This window comes from Sorex fumeus, unplaced genomic scaffold (assembly GCF_029834395.1).
Source record: "Sorex fumeus unplaced genomic scaffold, SorFum_2.1 ptg000007l, whole genome shotgun sequence".
NCBI classification, from domain to species: domain Eukaryota; kingdom Metazoa; phylum Chordata; class Mammalia; order Eulipotyphla; family Soricidae; genus Sorex; species Sorex fumeus.
Window position 1 is genome coordinate 49,515,216 of NW_026606064.1, and position 17,942 is coordinate 49,533,157.

The 17,942-nt window shown below is 39.8% G+C and overlaps 1 protein-coding gene across 5 annotated transcripts in view; it reads left to right on the plus strand.

The window, feature by feature from the left end:
- Positions 1-17,942, plus strand: part of ENAH (ENAH actin regulator) — a 162,527-nt gene that overhangs the window by 127,198 nt on the left and 17,387 nt on the right. For 3 of the 5 annotated variants that reach the window (XM_056138482.1, XM_056138480.1, XM_056138483.1), the window contains exons 5-10: positions 11,537-11,850; positions 12,883-13,677; positions 15,124-15,428; positions 16,327-16,472; positions 16,624-16,681; positions 17,611-17,659. In XM_056138482.1, the coding sequence (XP_055994457.1) occupies positions 11,537-11,850; positions 12,883-13,677; positions 15,124-15,428; positions 16,327-16,472; positions 16,624-16,681; positions 17,611-17,659 (1,667 nt within the window). The remainder of the gene's footprint in view (positions 1-11,536; positions 11,851-12,882; positions 13,678-15,123; positions 15,429-16,326; positions 16,473-16,623; positions 16,682-17,610; positions 17,660-17,942) is intronic. The other 2 variants (XM_056138484.1, XM_056138485.1) reach the window with 1 other exon arrangement.

The window sequence follows — 17,942 nt, forward strand, 5'->3', positions numbered from 1 at the left end:
AAATTTTTCTTTATAAATATTGTTCTTCATATTATTTTAGTTGAGGACTTTATCTCCATTTTTATTTGTGGGTCATCCCCAACAGTGCTTGGAGCTTATTCGTAGATCCACATAGGTGTCACTCATGGTGGAACTGAGCAGGGTGGGTAGAGTAGAGATGGGTATAGCCCATATAGGGTGCCAAAGATTGGGTCAGCCTCAGAGTGTGCCTTATTCACTGTATTATCTCTTTGTGAAGACTTTATCCTGACCATTTTGAAGGATGATACCCGATTTGGGTGGCCTCAAGTGGTAGGGCCCTGGCACCACCTCTACTCAGCTGACAGGCTGGCAATTCAGTGCTAGGACCCAGGAATGTGATGCTTCTCAGACCCTGTGGAGCCAGGGACTACCAAGCCACTTCTGCAGTGCTCAGAGACCTCCACGTCTATACTGGATCATGTGCCAGGAGGCTATGCAATGCCAGGCATCAAAACCTTCCTTGTACTAATTCCCCCATTCGTTTAAAAAAAATTTTTATAGGCTTTTTCATTTTCTGTCAGCAGTCAGACATGGACTTTTAAAAATTTTTGGTAAACCTTCCCTTTTTATTGAGAAAATATCAATTTTTTTTCTCCAGTATTTATCTCCACTCTTCACTCTCCCTTTGTTTCCTTTTAGTCTCTTGGAATCTGCTGTTTCTTTTTAAACTGGACATACTGCTTATGTAGACTGACTTGTATTTGAAATGCCTTCTTTTCTTCACATCTGTCATTTCTCTTTTGATGGTTTAGAGCCTATCTTAAACTGTGGATCACATGACTAAATGTGAGGATTGTTTTCAAATAATTTTAAAATGATATATTACCAGCAAATTATCTGTATACCTATTTTGTGTACCTGTACACACAAGGTCGCATAGAAATTTCTTTTTTTTTTTTTTTAACTTTTATTAATGAGACACCATGAGGTACAGTTGTAGACTTACAAATTTTCGTGCTTGGGTTTCAATTATACAATGATCAAATACCCATCCCTCCACCAGTACCCATTTCCCACCACCACAGATCCCAGTATCCCTCCCACCCCCCATCCCCCCATCCCACCCTGCCTCTGTGGCAGGGCATTCCCTTTTGTTCTCTCTCTCTCCTTTTGGGTGTTGTGGTTTGCAAAAGAGGCAATGAGTGGCAATCATGTTTGGTCTATAGTCTACTTTAAGCAGGTCACAGAGAAATTTCTATGTGAAATCTCAGGATGGTTAGCAAGTGAAAGAAAGTCTAGGAAACCCTATTCTAGAGCAGAGGTTCTTGAGTTTATTTGACCTACCAAACCCTGTTCAGAAAAAAAATCACAACTCCAATTACTACAGCCCGTGAATTATTCCAAGGTGCCTCCCTCTTCCCCACTCACCCGCTTTGGGAACCTCGACTCCAGTCTTATTGCAGACTCTTTTCCCTTTGGGTTTCTATTTTGGGCTACACCAGCTGTGCTCAGTTGTTACTCCTGGCTCTGCACTAAGGATCATTCTGGGTTGGCCGCGTGCAAGGCAAGCATCCTACTCGCTATACTGTCACTACGGCCCCTCCCTTTCTGTTCTTTTTCTGTACCTCTTCATTTCCTTTTTTCGTGGCGAGGGGTGGGGGGTGGAGCCACTCCTGGTGGGCTCAGGAGGCCACATATGGTGCTGGGGATTGAATTCTGGTAGCTATGTGCAGGTAAATATCCTACCTGCTATACTATCTAGCCCACCTCTTCATTGTCTTATACAAGGCTTTATACTTTTTCTTTTTTTTTTTTTGGTATACATTGTTTTTTAAAAATGAATAATTTGATGTATAGTTTAATTTTTCTTAATTTTAATGCTTGATGACTTTCAGCATCTATTCCAGCTGTCATCATTCATCATCATGCTCCTTTTCCCATTTATGGTAAAACAAGTAGTGTTTTGTATGTGTGTACTCCTACATGATACGTATGTGTGCTCATGCACAGTTAAATACAAAAACTGCTAAATACTGAAACCTGCTTACATTTTAGAGGCCCAGTTGCCACTCCTTACAATCTCTATTCAGCTATAAATCGTCACTCCTATTTCTCTAAGCATCTTGGATTTTTTTTTCTGACATTCTGATTACTGCTAGTTTTCTCTAGTAGTTGAGTACCACTATTATTTATTAATTTGATGCTTTAATCTAGGTGCCTTTAATTTGTTCCTACTTGATTACTGTTAGATAAATTTTTCTTTTTTTGCATGTGGAAAGGAAAATTTCAAACAGTGCCTGGAGGCTAAAAGGGATGGGGCAGTTACTATAATGATTTCTCCCTGATACTAATTTCCAGAATTAATGATTTTAAATTGTTTCTTCTTTCATACTTTTTGTTGACTTCCTCCTTTACAACCAATGTCTGATTTCTGTTTCTTGGTTAATCAACTTCCAGATAGTAACTGTTAACTCACCACTATGAAAAATGAAAATTACTTCCTTTGACAGTTCTCACTTGTTACTATTTTTAGTTCCATTGTTGTTTTTTTAAAAAATGACTTTATTAAGTCATAAAGTCATAGTTTACCCACCTCTATTATTTTCAGTTTTCCCAAGCACCCCTTAAACCTGCCCTCAGTAATTTATTTTATATTGCTTGTTATAAATAATTTGCTAAAAATTATCAAAAAATGTTTCCTTAGAAGAAAGTTAGTGAAGATTGTTGTAACTCACCATGGAACCATAAGCCCTTGTATAAGAGATTAATTACTAAGAATGTTGTTACAGGTTAGCCCTTCTTTGTTTATATTTTGTTAATCGAAATTGGTTGCCTTCTACATTACACCCCATCAAATCTGGTGTGCTACTCCTAGCTCATCGGTGTTACAGAGTTTGAGATGTTGCACAACTGAAATTTCAATCTCCCACTCCAGGGTGTCCAAGGAGAATGGGCACTGGTAGAGGGATGGGTACTCGATCATTGTATAACTGAAACCCAAGCACAAAAATTTGTAAGTCTACAACTGTACCTCATGGTGTTTCACTAATAAAAATTAAAAAAAAAATTTTTTTAACAGGGTGATACAACTGGAGTTAAGTTCTTAACTGAGTGGTGGCTTTGGGGCATGTGCATGACTGCAGGGCTTCCAGGAAGGAGTACAGGGAGATGGAGGGAGGTAGCCTATCCCTGACCCTGTGAAAGCCTAGAGATATTCACTAACGCACATGCCTGAGTTTTTCAACCAATTAATTTCTAGATGAGGCTTGTCCAAGCGTGGAGTCCGACTGGTAGCATGGTGGCGATTGTGGAGTGTGGAGCTTTTCAGCTGCTAGGCCTCCTTCTGCACTCAGCTGCCCCTCTCTAGGTTGCCCCAGACAACTCAGCCATGTTGGTTTCTTTTTCAGATTGAACCTCTCTTCTCTTTAGGCCTCCGAACACCTGTCTTCCATCGTACTATCTTATATTGGCAAACATGCCATTTATATATATTTACATATTTGCTTTCTGTAATTATAATTATAGAAAATATCTATATCATCTTTGTGTGTGAGTGGTAGGAGATGTGTGGTCTTCTCTCTTTCATACACACACACATATTCTAGAATTTTTTACACCTTCTGCAATCTTTACACCTTACTAAACTCACTGATGAGTTTTATGAAGATATGGTTTTGTTTTAGGTGATATTTTCTCCATTTATTTGTAGGTACTGATTTGTGGAGGGAAGAAAACAGTGAGCCAAGAGTGAAATATACTGATATGTCTGATCATATTTAAAGGAGTTACAATTTCAGTTGTTTGGGGTGGAATAGGAATTGATCCATAGAGAGGGAGTCAAATGAAAAAAGATAGGGTTGAACACCATAATAAGAAATTGTTCTGAAAAGTAAATTATCATTATGCTATAAATAACAAATGAATATTGATATAGCTAAAGTGATTTCGCACTGTTGCACTGTCCTCCCATTGTTCATCGATTTGCTTGAGCGGGCCCAGTAACGTCTCCATTGTGAGACTCATTTTTACTGTGTTTGGCATATTGAATACGTCATGGGTAGCTTGCCAGGCTTTGCCATGCGGGCGAGATACTCTCGGTAGCTTGCCAGGCTCTCCGAGAGGGGTAAAGGAATCAAACCTGGGCCGACCGGGTTGGCCACATGCAAGGCAAACGCCCTACCCGCTGTGCTATCACTCCAGTCCAAAGTAGTGTAAGGATTTTATTATAAGAATGAAGAAGAAAAGTTAATTAATTGTTCTGGGTCATTTAGATCATTTATATATAGTGAGAAACCATTAGATTACATCAAAGTCTGAAAAGTTAGCTGGCGTGATAATACAATGGGTAGGTCTCTGGCCTTGCACACGGCTGACCCAGGTTTGATCCCCAGCACCACATATGGTCCTCAAAATCCACTGGAGTTATCCCTGTTCACAGAACCAGAGTAAGGGTGAGCACTGCTAGGTGTGGCCCAAAAATGAATAAATAAATCTGAGAAGTGGAGAAGTAATAGAAGTTTTTTTTTAAGGTGAGAAACTTTTCGTTGTTAATTTTTAACAAGTTCCAATATTGCTGTTTCATGCGTGCAGTGTTACACCATGCCCACCACCAGAGGTCCATGGTTCCTCAACCATTATCCCAAGCCAGTCAAGTGAGAAAATTTGACTCTCAGCAGCTTCTAAACCACCACATTATATTATCAATTTTAAAAGATTGTATGCATGAGAAAAATTCTGAAGTCTTGAAAATTGTTACTTCTTAGAAGCAAAATCAGAAGTGGAAAGGACTGGGAAGAGTTAGATGCTTCAGAATCATATCGAACCTTTTAACCTTTGTTCTTTCATAGGTTTAATTTTTAAATTTTTTGATAAGTAAAAATTGTTGATAAAGTAACAGTTTAGTTGGCAACTATTATTAGCGCTAGTAACATGCTGATAGTAGTACAATTTTCTATTCATATGTGTATATCATTTGGTAATGTCAGTTTGGATTTCCTACTCATAAGTATTTGGCTTCCTTGTCTGACAGTGATGAAAAAAGGTATTCTAAGAAGCATGAGTCAGTCCTGTGTTAGTCTCAATATAGAACTTAATTTAGTTAATACCTATAAATAGTTTGCAAATCATCATTACTACCTAAAGTTATAAAAGAGAAGTAGAGATTCTTTAGCACAGAACATGAGAGATAGAGCCATGAAAGTGTATAGCCCTCCTATTCGTCTTCAGAGACAAGATGGACCAAAAGTGGACCGCTTGCTCCTGTAAGTATTAGCTTGTATCTCGGGAGCTTTGTAATTAAACCTTAATTATCTTGGGATAGGCGATAGTACAGTGGGTGATTCTCGACACCACGTAGTCCCTCGAGCACCACTGAATGCAGCCCTGGCAGGTCCCTGTCATCACCAGGGAGGCCAGGGTATCCCCAGGTCTCAGACCTTTATATTTTAACCACTGGCCAGTTTGGCTGAGAGTTGCTGGCTGGGCCCCTTGGCTTCCTGAGCATGGCTTGGAAGAGGGCCCCCCCCCCCCCCCGTAAAAAATAATTCAAATACCTTTTTAGTTTTGTCTGTATAGAGAAGTGAAGTGCTAATATTATGTGATTAAAACATTGATGTAGTTTTAATTTCTTGACAAATACCTATAGTTTAGACATTTATGACATATTATCAGTTTGAAACATTTCACTTAGTTTATCCCATTTCATTATGTCAAAAACTAAAATCACCTTTTATTTACAAGTATAGTTTGCCATAGGCTGAATGAAATGTCATATTTGGGGTTTTTTTGGGGAAGGGGGCGGGGAACTTGTACAAGAAAGGGAGTCTTTGAGTCACCATCAATTGTTTTTGAATATACCCCCCAAAAAGTATATTAATGTCATTTTGTATTAATGCCCATACTTTCTGTTTACATCTCAAGATCACTTCACTTAATCACTTAACTTCCCGTTAGTCGTCGATTTGCTCGAGCGGGCGCCAGTAACGTCTCCATTTGTCCCTGTCGCGTGCTAGTGTAGCCCAATGGCATCTGTTCGCTCCGGGAACATGAAGAGCCTCAAACCGATCTCAAGATAGCTTTAATTTTTAGTTATTTTGGTGATGAGAAGAAATATAATATTTTAATGTTCTTGGTAGCTATGATGTTGGTTATCTGCACTATAATTATACAATAATTTTCACTATAATTGCTTTAAAATGTACATTTTCTAGAAACTATCAAATGACTGTGAAAGACATGTCCTAAACTAAAAGGAATAATGTTTTTTTTTATTAGTGAAACACCACGAGGTACAGTTATAGACTTACAGATTTTTGTGCTTGGGTTTCAGTTATATATACAATGATCAAGTACCCATCCCTCCACCAGTGCCCATCCTCCACCACCACAGGTCCCAGCATCCCTCCCACCCCCCATCCCCCCCATCCCACTCTGCCTCTGTGGCAGGGCATTCCCTTTTGTTCTCTCTCTCCTTTTGGTTCTGTGTTTTACAAGAGAGGCATTGAGTGGCAATCATGTTTGGTCTGTAGTTTACTTTCAGCATGCTTCTCCCATCCTGGAAGGATCCTCCCAACACCCTTTATTTGATGCTCTCTTCTCTATTTGAGCTTCTAAAAAGAATAATGTTTCAGAATTTTTCTATAGTTTAGAATTAGGGCCCCCCATTTTTGTGGAGGCTTTTGGTTTGGGGAGCCTCACCTGATGATACTTGGTGCTTACTCCTGACTCTGCTCAGGGACCATATGGAAAGCCGGAGATCAAACCCAGGTCTGCCATGCACAAGGTACCCCCATCACCTCCCTCCCTGAGCTTTGAAAAAGGTCTCCAAACAGTTCTAATATTGAACAAAGGAAATGTTATAGGTAGAATTCAAGTGAAGAGTCGTGCTTATCCTGAATGTGAGTTGCATTACCTTTTTTTAGGAAAATCAGAGTTTGTAAGTTTCTTCTCTGAAAAAGATGTGCACATATATAGCATTAGAGTTCAAACAAAACATCAAAGTCACATTTGTAATCTGTGTAATCTAGGTAGGAATTGCTCATTCTAGTAAAGATTTATATCCTGGGGAAGGGGTTGCTGAGGGGGTGCTGGCGAGAGACTACAGTGGATAGGTGTTTGCCTTCCATATGGCAAGATCCTCAGCACCTCAGGACCATGTGGTCCCCTGAGTATCACCAGCTGTGGCTCAAATACAAACAAAGAATGTATGCTGGAGATTTTCTATTTCACACATTACTTTCAGAAATATGTTCCAGTGAGCTTTATTTTTCTATGATCTGACTTAAAAGGGAGGGAGAGGTTGAAGAAAGCATATGTTTTAGAGTTGCCTCCAAACAAAATTAGGTAAAAACTTTTAACCTTTTTCTTTTTTTGCCTCCAAATCAAGAAAATAAGGAAGTGTTTTGTAGTTGTATGAATGCCCCTACCTCCTAGCCTTTTTTTCTTCTAATCTTTTGATGAGCTTGAGAAATCTCCCTGGTGTGATACTCTTTTCCTACATCCAGTAGATACTCATAAAAACTTTAGAATGTTATGATACGTTAAAAAAAATATATATAGACATATATATATATTTAAGGCAGGACACCCTAGTGGTAAATGCTTATTTAATTTTTTCAGATTTACTTCATTCATTCTTAGCCTACCACCTGTGACTTAATCTTTTTTTAAGGTTTTGATCTACATCTGGCAATGCTCACGGGTTAGTTCTGGAGGTACTAGGGGCAGGGGGGTTGGGGTTGTGTATGGTATGCTGGGGATCGAGCCCAGGTCAGTCACATGCAAGGCTATCACCCTACCCTCCTTCTATCTTTCTGGCCTTATTTTTTGTATTGAAAACATGGTTTAGTATTCAGAGAAGCAGCTGTTAATTTGGGGATTCAAAAAAAAAATAACCTGGAAATTTTAATAAGAAATGCATCAACTCTTAGAATGCTACATGGTTTTGTTGTGAACACCATGTGCATTTATAATATTAATAACAAACTTAAGTCTTATTGTTGTTTTGGGGCCACACCCAGCAGTACTCAGGTCTTACTCCTGATCCTATGCTCAAGGATCACTCCTGGCAGGGCTCAGAAATACTATGTCGGGTCCCAGACACAAACCTGGGTTAGCTGTGTGCACGGCAAGCACCGTTCTCCCTGTCCTCTCTCCAGCCCCTGTACTTTGGATGTTGATGGAATCAGACATCACAGTTTTCTCATGACTATGTTGGTAAGAATTTGTATGTGCCAGGGGAGTTTCAAGAAGCATCTTATTATTAAATGAAGAGGAGTAGGTGAGATCTAAAGTGGAAACAAAAAACAGCTAATAAAATTGACAGTAATTGTCTCCTCTGTGTGGGAAACAAGAGGAATGGTGGGTCATGAACTAATGATCTTTGTTGTAAGCCTAATAAAACTAAATAATGGGGTTACTTTGATAAGAATAAATAAAAAGAAGTGGCACAGAATTATAAATTATCTAATAAATTCTTTTTGTATATTTCCTAGTATAGCTTTTATACTCCAAAGCTTCCTGTTTTCCCATAGCTTCCGTATTCAAATATGCCCTAATGAGAACAAAATGGGTCTGACTTCCATTTTTTGAATCCAGTAGACTGCTTTTAGAATACTACATTTAAAATGTCCTATTTGGGATGCATTTTGCATCTTTTAATTTAATAGTGTCAATTCAGTCTATTTATTATTTAAAATGATCTTATAAAGATACCTGATTATTTGTCTTTGTTTCTGCATCAATACTGTTTTCCCATAGAAATTTTGGCAACTTATAATTTATCCCAGAGTCTTAACGTTAGTACTGGACTTAAAAGTTCGATTTGGTATTTAATAATATCTTTGTGTGTGTGTGTGTGAGATAGAGACTTGGGCCACAACTGGTAGTACTCAGGAATCATTTCTAACTCTCTTCTGTGGTGCTAGGGATTGAACTGGGGTCATCCACATGTGAAACAAGTGCCCTAACCCTTGTACTAGTTCTCTGTCCCCTCTTTAATCATATCTTAAACAAATTCTCCTTGTAACCAGCACTACCATAGGCTTCTTCTGTTCTCCTGTGGTTATTGTTAAGCATGTGACAGATCCCAGAGAAAGACTTTGTTTTTCTGTGACAGAAGTGGGACTGATTGACTCATCATGTGGGCTTTTCCTTTTGTTTTATTGTCAGTTTAGGAAACATGAAGGGAGGAGGTTTTTGGAAAGATCTTACTGGTTTGTAAATACTGCTGGGAGCAAAGGCCAGCATGCTCATTCTGGTGGTTAGTGGTACTTTCAGACAGAACTTACCAGTGCATTAGTCATTTCAGGAAAAAAAATCTCAACTGGCAATTTCCAACTAGTAATTATTAAGTGCTCAAGGGATGTTCTTGTTTCTTTGCTCAAGGGTAGCATCCATTCATTCGTGCGCAGGTAACCAGGTGGAGCAAACCCAGACCTTTTGCATGCAAAGCATGCACTCGAGCATGTTGAGTCATCTCCAGGGCATTCATCGATTTGCTCGAGCAGGCCCAGTAACATCTCCATTGTGAGACTTGTTACTGTGTTTGGCATATCGAATACGTCACAGGTAGCTTGCCAGGCTTTGCCGTGCGGGCGAGATATTCTTGGTAACTTGCGGGGCTCTCCAAGAGGGGCAGAGGAATCGAACTCTGGTTGGCCATGTTGGCTGCATGCAAGGCAGACACCCTACCCGCTGTGCTATTGCTCTAGCCCTCCCGGGCATTATAGGTTTATATTTTTTGAGTCTGTAAGTGATAGCACAGCGGTAGGGTGTTTGCCTTGCTCGCAGCCAGCCCGGCTAAGCCGGGTTCGATTCCTCCGCCCCTCTTGGAGAGCCTGGCAAGCTACTGAGAGTATTCAATATGTCAAACACAGTAACAAGAAGTGTCACAATGGAGACGTTACTGGGCCCGCTCGAGCAAATTGATGAACAACAGGAGGACAGTGGACAGTGAACAGAGTCTGGAAGTATGTGTGTCATGTTAACAACTGTCACCTCTATCATCTGAGGCGTCAAGTGATTTGTAAAGGTTTTTTTTTGTTGTTACTTATCTGTGTTTGTTCCTCCTCCTCCTCCTCTCCCTCCCTTCCCTCTTCCTCCCCCTCCCCCCCTCTTTTTTTAATTGTTGCTGTTATCAGGGCTCACATTCACTTCATTGCTTGTGATGCTCCGCGGAGGTCACTACACTTGATAGGGACTTGCAATGTACTTCCCAAGGTTCCTCTTTCTATTTGTGGTGCTCGTGCACATTTTGGTTGAAGTTTTTGCATCTTGGTTGTGAGGGCGTGCTAGAGATCCCACACTTGAGTAGGGTGCAGGGGATCCCAAACTGCATTGTCTCCAAGATCACACTCTCTCCAGGTAGAACAACAGGATCTTTTGGAGATCCAACTCGCAGCTTCACACTTGCAAGGCATGTGCTTGTTACTCACCCCTGGCTTCTTTGTTCAAAGGGTGTTCTTTTTTTTTTTTTTTTTTTAATTCAGCACATACTTATCAAGCTACTTGGGTAAAAACAATTACAGTTTTTCTAAATTGATCATGTATGGTGCTTTGAAAACTGAATGCTATATTTAAGAAAGGATGTTGTGCTTTAGAAGGTTTTTTTTTAAGTTGGTGATTAAAACAGTGATTTGATCATTAATGTGGTAATTTCAGTTACTTGGAGATTCATTTATTTACAATACTCCATTCATGAAGAGTACACAGTTGGTGGACCATGGAGGTAGGTAGCTCAGTGGGCTGAGACACTTTGCATTTGGCCCCTGCATTTGGCTGCTTTTGAGCCCCTGCTAGGAATCACTGAGCACTGCTGGGTCGACTCCCAAAATAAAATATTAGCTTAAAGGGTCAGAAACAGATAGTTAAATGGGTTGGGGTGTGTCTTTTGCCTGCAGGATGCCAGGTTTAGTATCTGAGAACTACCAAGTGAAGAGTAACCCCTGAGCAACATCTAGGCGTTCCCCAAAACAAGAGAAGTATAGAACAGGATGAGGTATTAGTGCAAAATATGCCAGGAAAGTCACCCAAAGGTGTGGAGAGCTAGTACAGAGGGTAAGACGCTTGCATGCTCACCCAGGTTGATCCCTGGCAGCTCATAAGGTCTTGCAAGCACCACTCACTAGTCAGGTATGGCCCAGAAACAAAAAGGGAGAGGGGCACCCCAAATTGGTCCTCTTATTTATTTTGGGGGCCGGAGCAGATAGTACAGTGGGTAGGGCATTTGCCTTGCACACAGCCACCCAGGTTTGATCCCCGGCATCCCATATAGTTCCCCGAGAACTTCCAGGAGTGATTCCTAAGGGAAGAGCCAGGAGTAACTCCTGAGCATCGAGGAGTGTGACCAAAACAATAATAATAATAATAATAATAATTTATTTTTATCTCTATGAAACTGATAAGGCCCTCCTTTATTTTTCTTTTGTTTTTCAAGATAAACCTTTTCTATCTAAACACGTGGGAGTAGAGATGTTTTCTCTACAATAATTTGTATTTTGAGTAAAAAAAGAAGACTCATAGTAGTTTATTTTTAAAAAAAATAGGTCTTTGATTTTTAAAACTTTTTTTTTTTCAGGCAACTGCAAGAACAACAACGGCAAAAGGAGATGGAGCGGGAAAGGCTGGAGAGAGAAAGAATGGAAAGGGAGAGATTGGAGAGAGAGAGGTTAGAAAGAGAGAGGCTCGAGAGGGAGCGACTAGAACAAGAGCAGTTGGAGAGAGAGAGGCAAGAAAGGGACCGTCTGGATCGCCAGGACCGCCTGGAGAGGGAGAGGCAAGAACGGGAGAGACTGGAGAGACTTGACCGGGAAAGGCAAGAGAGAGAGCGGCAGGAGCAGTTAGAAAGGGAACAGCTGGAATGGGAGCGAGAACGGAGAATATCAAGTGCCGGTAAGAAGCTTTATAAGTTGTATTCTTTCTATTTGAGCTTAGAGAATGGATGATGCTATGTGTAGCCGTTAATTAGAATACTTTGCATCTGAGATGCTTGGGATGAAGCAATACAGTTTGGAATTATGAGAAAAATCAAAGCAATTTCTACTTTAACAATTTCTTTTTTATTTCTCTCTGTATTGCTTGGAGACTTAAAGAAAGCTGTTGGAAATTTTTATTCTCACATTCTAATTCTTCTACCCCTATAGTTGGCTATAAAGTGTAAGTTTGGTTTTATGGGAAAAAATATTTTGCTTGATGAACTTGAAATATATTTCTCTTTGGAGATTGCTTAAATTGTTTTTGAATGCTATAGCATTACCTTTAAGCAAAAAAATTGCTGTAGAATATATTCTAAAGTCTGAAGGGGAAATCAGAATGCTTGGTGAAACTATTCTCTAATTACATAAATATTTACATAAATATTTTCCAGTATTGTGAAAATTATTAAATATGATGGAATACATAAAAGAGTCAAATCTGACCAAAAGCTTGCTGTCTTGACATTTTAGGATTTAAGATTTTTTTTTTTAACCTCTTTTTCGGGGTTATAGCCAACACATCAGATATTTTCCCAAAGTAAGCATTAGATAGGGGATCCTTAACCCTTTATGATAAATGTAAGTTTTGCCTTTTGTTACTTTTAAAAGTCAACTGGATTTTTTTACTCTGTTTGTGGTCCTATCTACATAATTTTAAATGTCCCTTTAGTGGACTAAATAATGATCCTTTAATGTTTTCACAAAAGATAAGCTGATCAATTTATTGATCTGCTTGCTTGATAGAAAAGAACCACATCCTCTTCTGGATCTCAAAGTATATTGTTATAAGTTCGAGTATCCTTGGGTAAAATCAGTTATTTGCACATGTGCCTAATTCTCTGTACATTTATACATTTTGTCTGAATGCTGGTTTTGTGGCTTTACTAGCTCCCTTTTTCTCTTTCCTTTTTATCCTGTCTTTTGCTGCTGCTTTCCACCTTCTGTCCAGCTTCATCTTCAGACAGCTCCCTGTATAATGCTCCACTTCCTGAGTATGCCAGTTGCCAGCCTCCTTCAGCACCTCCTCCATCATATGCTAAAGTCATCTCAGCTCCAGTGTCAGAGGCCACTCCTGATTATGCTGTAGTGACCGCTTTGCCACCTACTTCCACACCCCCTACACCACCACTGCGACACTCAGCGACACGTTTTGCAACATCTTTAGGTTCAGCCTTCCACCCTGTTCTTCCCCATTACGCTACAGCTCCTCGTCCTCTGAACAAAAACTCTCGACCTTCTTCTCCTGTGAACACACCCTCTTCTCAGCCTCCAGCTACGAAGCCCTGTGCCTGGTCTACTTCCAATTTTTCGCCCCTCCCTCCATCTCCTCCAGTAATGATTAGCAGCCCCCCAGGCAAAGCTACTGGTCCAAGGCCTGTCCTCCCTGTTTGTGTTTCTTCTCCTGTGCCCCAAATGCCTCCATCACCAACAGCGTCCAATGGGCTGCTTGACTCTGTAATATATCCAGTGTCTCCACCGCCTACCTCAGGGCCCACAGCGCCGCCGCCGCCGCCGCCGCCACTGCCTCCCCTCGCACCACTCTCACACTGTGGATCTCAAGCTTCTCCTCCAAGCACCCCTATTGCCTCAACTCCCTCATCCAAGCCTAGTGTTCTCCCTTCTCCCTCTGCAGCTGCCCCTGCCTCTGTGGAGACTCCTCTAAACTCTGTGCTGGGAGACTCCTCTGCTTCTGAGCCAGGCTTGCAGGCAGCCTCTCAGCCGGCCGAGACTCCAGCCCAACAGGGTAAGGCTTCTGTTATTGCTACTGACAGCTCAGCTAGGAAATAGGTCCTAGCAGCAACTGATTTGAGTTCCCTAGAAGAATTGGGAGGATCATTTCTGATAGTTGAACATTCTTGATGTCGTAGTATACCATTTTTTGTCTTTCAATTTAAAAAGACAAAACAGATTTTCCCTTTGGGTTCATTGCATTTGGGAGATCAGTGTGAGCTGTTTATGTATCAAACAAGAAATCTTCAGCAGTGTCATAATTGAAGATGTTTTTGAGGATTGAAAACGCCCCATAATCCATTTCCTTATAAATTTCACAAGGAAAACTACTTGACTAATTTGAGCTACACATTAAGATTTAACTTTTCTTCAGTTTCTGGAGAACTTAGTGCTAAGTTTTGAAGTCATAAGGTCTATTATCCTAGCACTTCCTTTGGAAGAGTTCTGATCTGGGGCCCGATTTCATATTGGTCTCTTTTATATTTAGCATCTCATACTTCCAGGGGTGGGTCCTTGCAGGGACTCAAGTGTGCAGAGCTTTTGGATTTGGCAGAACAGGTGGAGAGGATGGTAGTTGTGGTATGTGCCCCAAACGGTTTCATGTTCAAATGACAAGTAGCAGCTGGTGGGGGTAGAAGAGAGAGAGTTGTCCCACTACTGTTACCCCCACCCCACATTATGCCTGATCCCTGCTGACATGGTAATGGAAGGGGGGTACTTGAACTTCAAAGTATGGGTGATTTATAAGTAGAGATGGGTTTGCTTCTCTGGTACCCAGACAATTCTTTAGCTACCCTGTTCATTTGAAAATAAGATTCACTGTAGTTAACAGGAGAGAATATGACTGTAAATCTGTGCTTACAAAGACACAGACTGGATTGAAGCATGCCTCTTTTTAAAAAAAAAAAAAAAGTCTTAGTTCTTGGGCCAGAGCAGTGGGTAGAGTGCTTGCCTTGCAGTGTCTGACATGGGTTTGATCCCCAGCACCCCATATGGTCCCCTGAACATAGCCCAAAACCAAAAGGGAAAAAAAGAAGAATCTGAAGACTCACCCCTTCTCTACCCACTTTGGCTGCCTACAAACGAGTAAATGTATATTTCTCTATGGTAGAATGTACTGTCTCAGCACTTAAGATTTACAAAGATTGTTTTGGATCTGTTATTTCAAATAGTAATTGCCATCATATATACTCTTTGTTCAGAAATGCTGCATGCCTCCTCGATTTCATAAGCATTTATTTTGCTTTTTTGCTTATTTATCAAATCCCTACAACCTCCTCCCGCCCCCCCCAAAGAAAAACCCCTAGATGATCTGTTACATGGTTATGTCAATAAAATTCCAAATAAATAGGTAGAAAATGGGCCAATAGAAAGTTGTTTGGCATCCTCCAAACCTTTCCACATAAGAAATGCACCAAGCTCTTTTGTTTATGTCTTATTTAACGTTTCTTCTTCTCAGGCATTGCCTTGGGACCACCTGCACCTCCACCACCCCCTCCTCTCCCACCAGGTCCTTCCCAGGCTCCAGCAGCGCTCCCTCTTGCCCCTGGACCTCCTCCACCGCCTCCACTTCCATCTGCAGGACCTCCACCACCCCCTCCCCCACCTCCTCTCCCCAGCCAAGTACCCCCCCCTCCACCACCACCACCTGCTCCTCCCCTCCCTGCATCTGGATTGTTTGTGGGATCCATGTCAGAAGACAATCGCCCTTTAACTGGACTTGCAGCTGCAATTGCTGGAGCAAAACTTAGGAAAGTGTCACGGGTAAATGCATTTCCAAATCATTCTACTCTTTACATTTAAATCCATCTTCCTCAGTATTTAAATATTATGTTCTAATTTTTATGAATGCTGTGTAAACTTAATTGATTCAGAACAATTGTAACAAAAACTTCGAGAAAAGTTACAAAAATAATACAGTTTCTGCTGATTTATCATCCAATTCACCATTTAATACTACAGACTATGTTTGCATTGCTTTTCTTGGTATGTGTTTCCTATGTAAACATATATCTGCTCTGGACATCTGAATGAAAAGTGAGTCAAAGACCATTTTCCTATAAATTCTACAGTGTCTATTTTGTGACCTACATCACCGCAGTATAATGATATAATCAAAATCAGACATAACACTATAATCTACAAAATCTATTCAGATTTTATCAATTAATTGTCCAGTAATGTTTTTAGGGCAATTTTTTAGTCCAAGGTCATCCATTTTTTTAAACATCCATTCCTTTTAGTTATAATATCTGTCACTTTCATCTTTCAGATTCCTCAATCTTTTCTTTCATCATATCAACATTTTTGAAGTCTACAATTATTTTTAGAATATCCTTCCTTTGGTTTGTCTATTTTTTCCTCAAGATTAAATTCGGTTTATATATTTTGGGACAGGTTCTGTATTTTTTCATCACCCAAGTAATAGCCTCTCAGTATGGTGAATAAGATGTTTGTTACTGTTTACTCGGTTACTGGTGATATTAATTAACTTTGATTAAACTTCCACTTATAGAAAGTCAGTGCTTTTCTATTCCATTGGTTCTTAAGGTTTAAAAAATATTATTTAGGTGTATTTTTTAAATTAAATATAACCTTTTTCTACTTATATGCATAAACTTGTCTTAACATAGAGTTTATAATGTATTGTATTCTCATTAAGATGGAGGATGCCTCTTTCCCAAGCGGAGGAAATTCCACTGGTGTGAATTCAGCCTCTTCTAAAACAGATACTGGTCGTGGCAATGGACCCCTTCCTCTAGGGGGTAGTGGTTTAATGGAAGAAATGAGTGCTTTGCTGGCCAGGAGGTAAGTGAGAAATCATGGAGAGATGCTATAAATTAGAGGATTTGTGTTTCTTTTATTTTAAATACCATAACTGGATGCCTTTTATCCCTTTTGGAGTAGTTTTTATTCTGAGGTCATTTTCCTTAAACAATTTGATTTGCCTCCTTCTTAGGAGAAGAATTGCTGAAAAGGGATCAACGACAGAAACAGAACCAAAAGAGGACAAAAATGTGAGTTAATATATCTCCTATACCTTCCAGTATGAAATTCAGGCACAGCTGACTCAGGAAATCATGTGAAAGATAGTTTGAACTTTTTAATTATTTATTTTTCATTATTTTGCTGAGTGAGGGGATCCCAGTGATGTTTAGGAGACCTGGAGTCTCCTCGTGATTCTCAGCTAACCCATCCACTGGGTCAGTGCAAGGGTGTTTCAAGGGCCCCACTGTTTTAGGGACTGCCATATGATGATGGGGATCAAACAAGACATGCACCTTAACCCCTGTGCATCTCTTCAGCCCCAATTTTATAAATTTTTGATGGCATTAGTAAAATGGGTTGAATAAGGGGAGGTAGGGGAAACCAGTGACTTTCAGACCTGTATCTAAAGTATGCCACAGAAGGAGTAATGGTCTTTTTATTAGTTTTGTTAGTTTTTTTTTGTTGTTGTTGTTGTTGTTTTATCTTTTAAGGTCTCCGTGTTCTTGCACTTAAAATAAAGGAGTTAGACTGTTAACAATTTTCACATGCTTCCCCTTGTGGTTACTTAGCTGTGTGTAATTTTCATTTCCTCCCCAAGTACAGCTGGGAAGACTACTTCTATCAGTTTTATGTATGTTTGAAAGAAATAATTTGATTGCTTTATTCCTGATGAATTTGATTTTTCTTAGTGTCATGCCTCTAACCTATTTTCTCTTAACATTTGCTAGTGCCTTTCCAATGTGAATGCATGATGAAAGGAGCTTTGAGAAGAGGGAATTTAGGGGAGGGAAGTGCTAGGAACATCAAGAAAAATGAACTAGAATATAAGGGAGAAGAGATTGATAAGGGGAAAAATAGGAAATGACAGGAAGTATACTGGAAATGGAACTGAACACTAATATATTTGGCAGGTATCCAGTACTTGTGATATTTTAATACATAATCTCTGTATATTTAGGAAGATTCAGAGCCTGTTACTTCTAAGACGTCTTCAACAAGTACACCTGGTAAGTAGCAAGAGATAAACTTTAAATGTTAATAATCCTTAATTAAAAAATGTCTATTGCCCCTTACTTAGATCGGTTCTATGGTTGGTCACTAAAATGTTAATACTGACCTTTTTCCCTGCTCTTTTGAGCCTAGAGGCAGTGGTTAGTTTCTTTCATATACTGTGAGATTCACCTAAACCCAGTTTTCAAGAAAATCAAGTTTACTAATTAGTAAGTTTGAACTCTGAACCCTTTGAAAAATGATCTTGAATTCAGTGAAATTACTGATATTGACATCTCT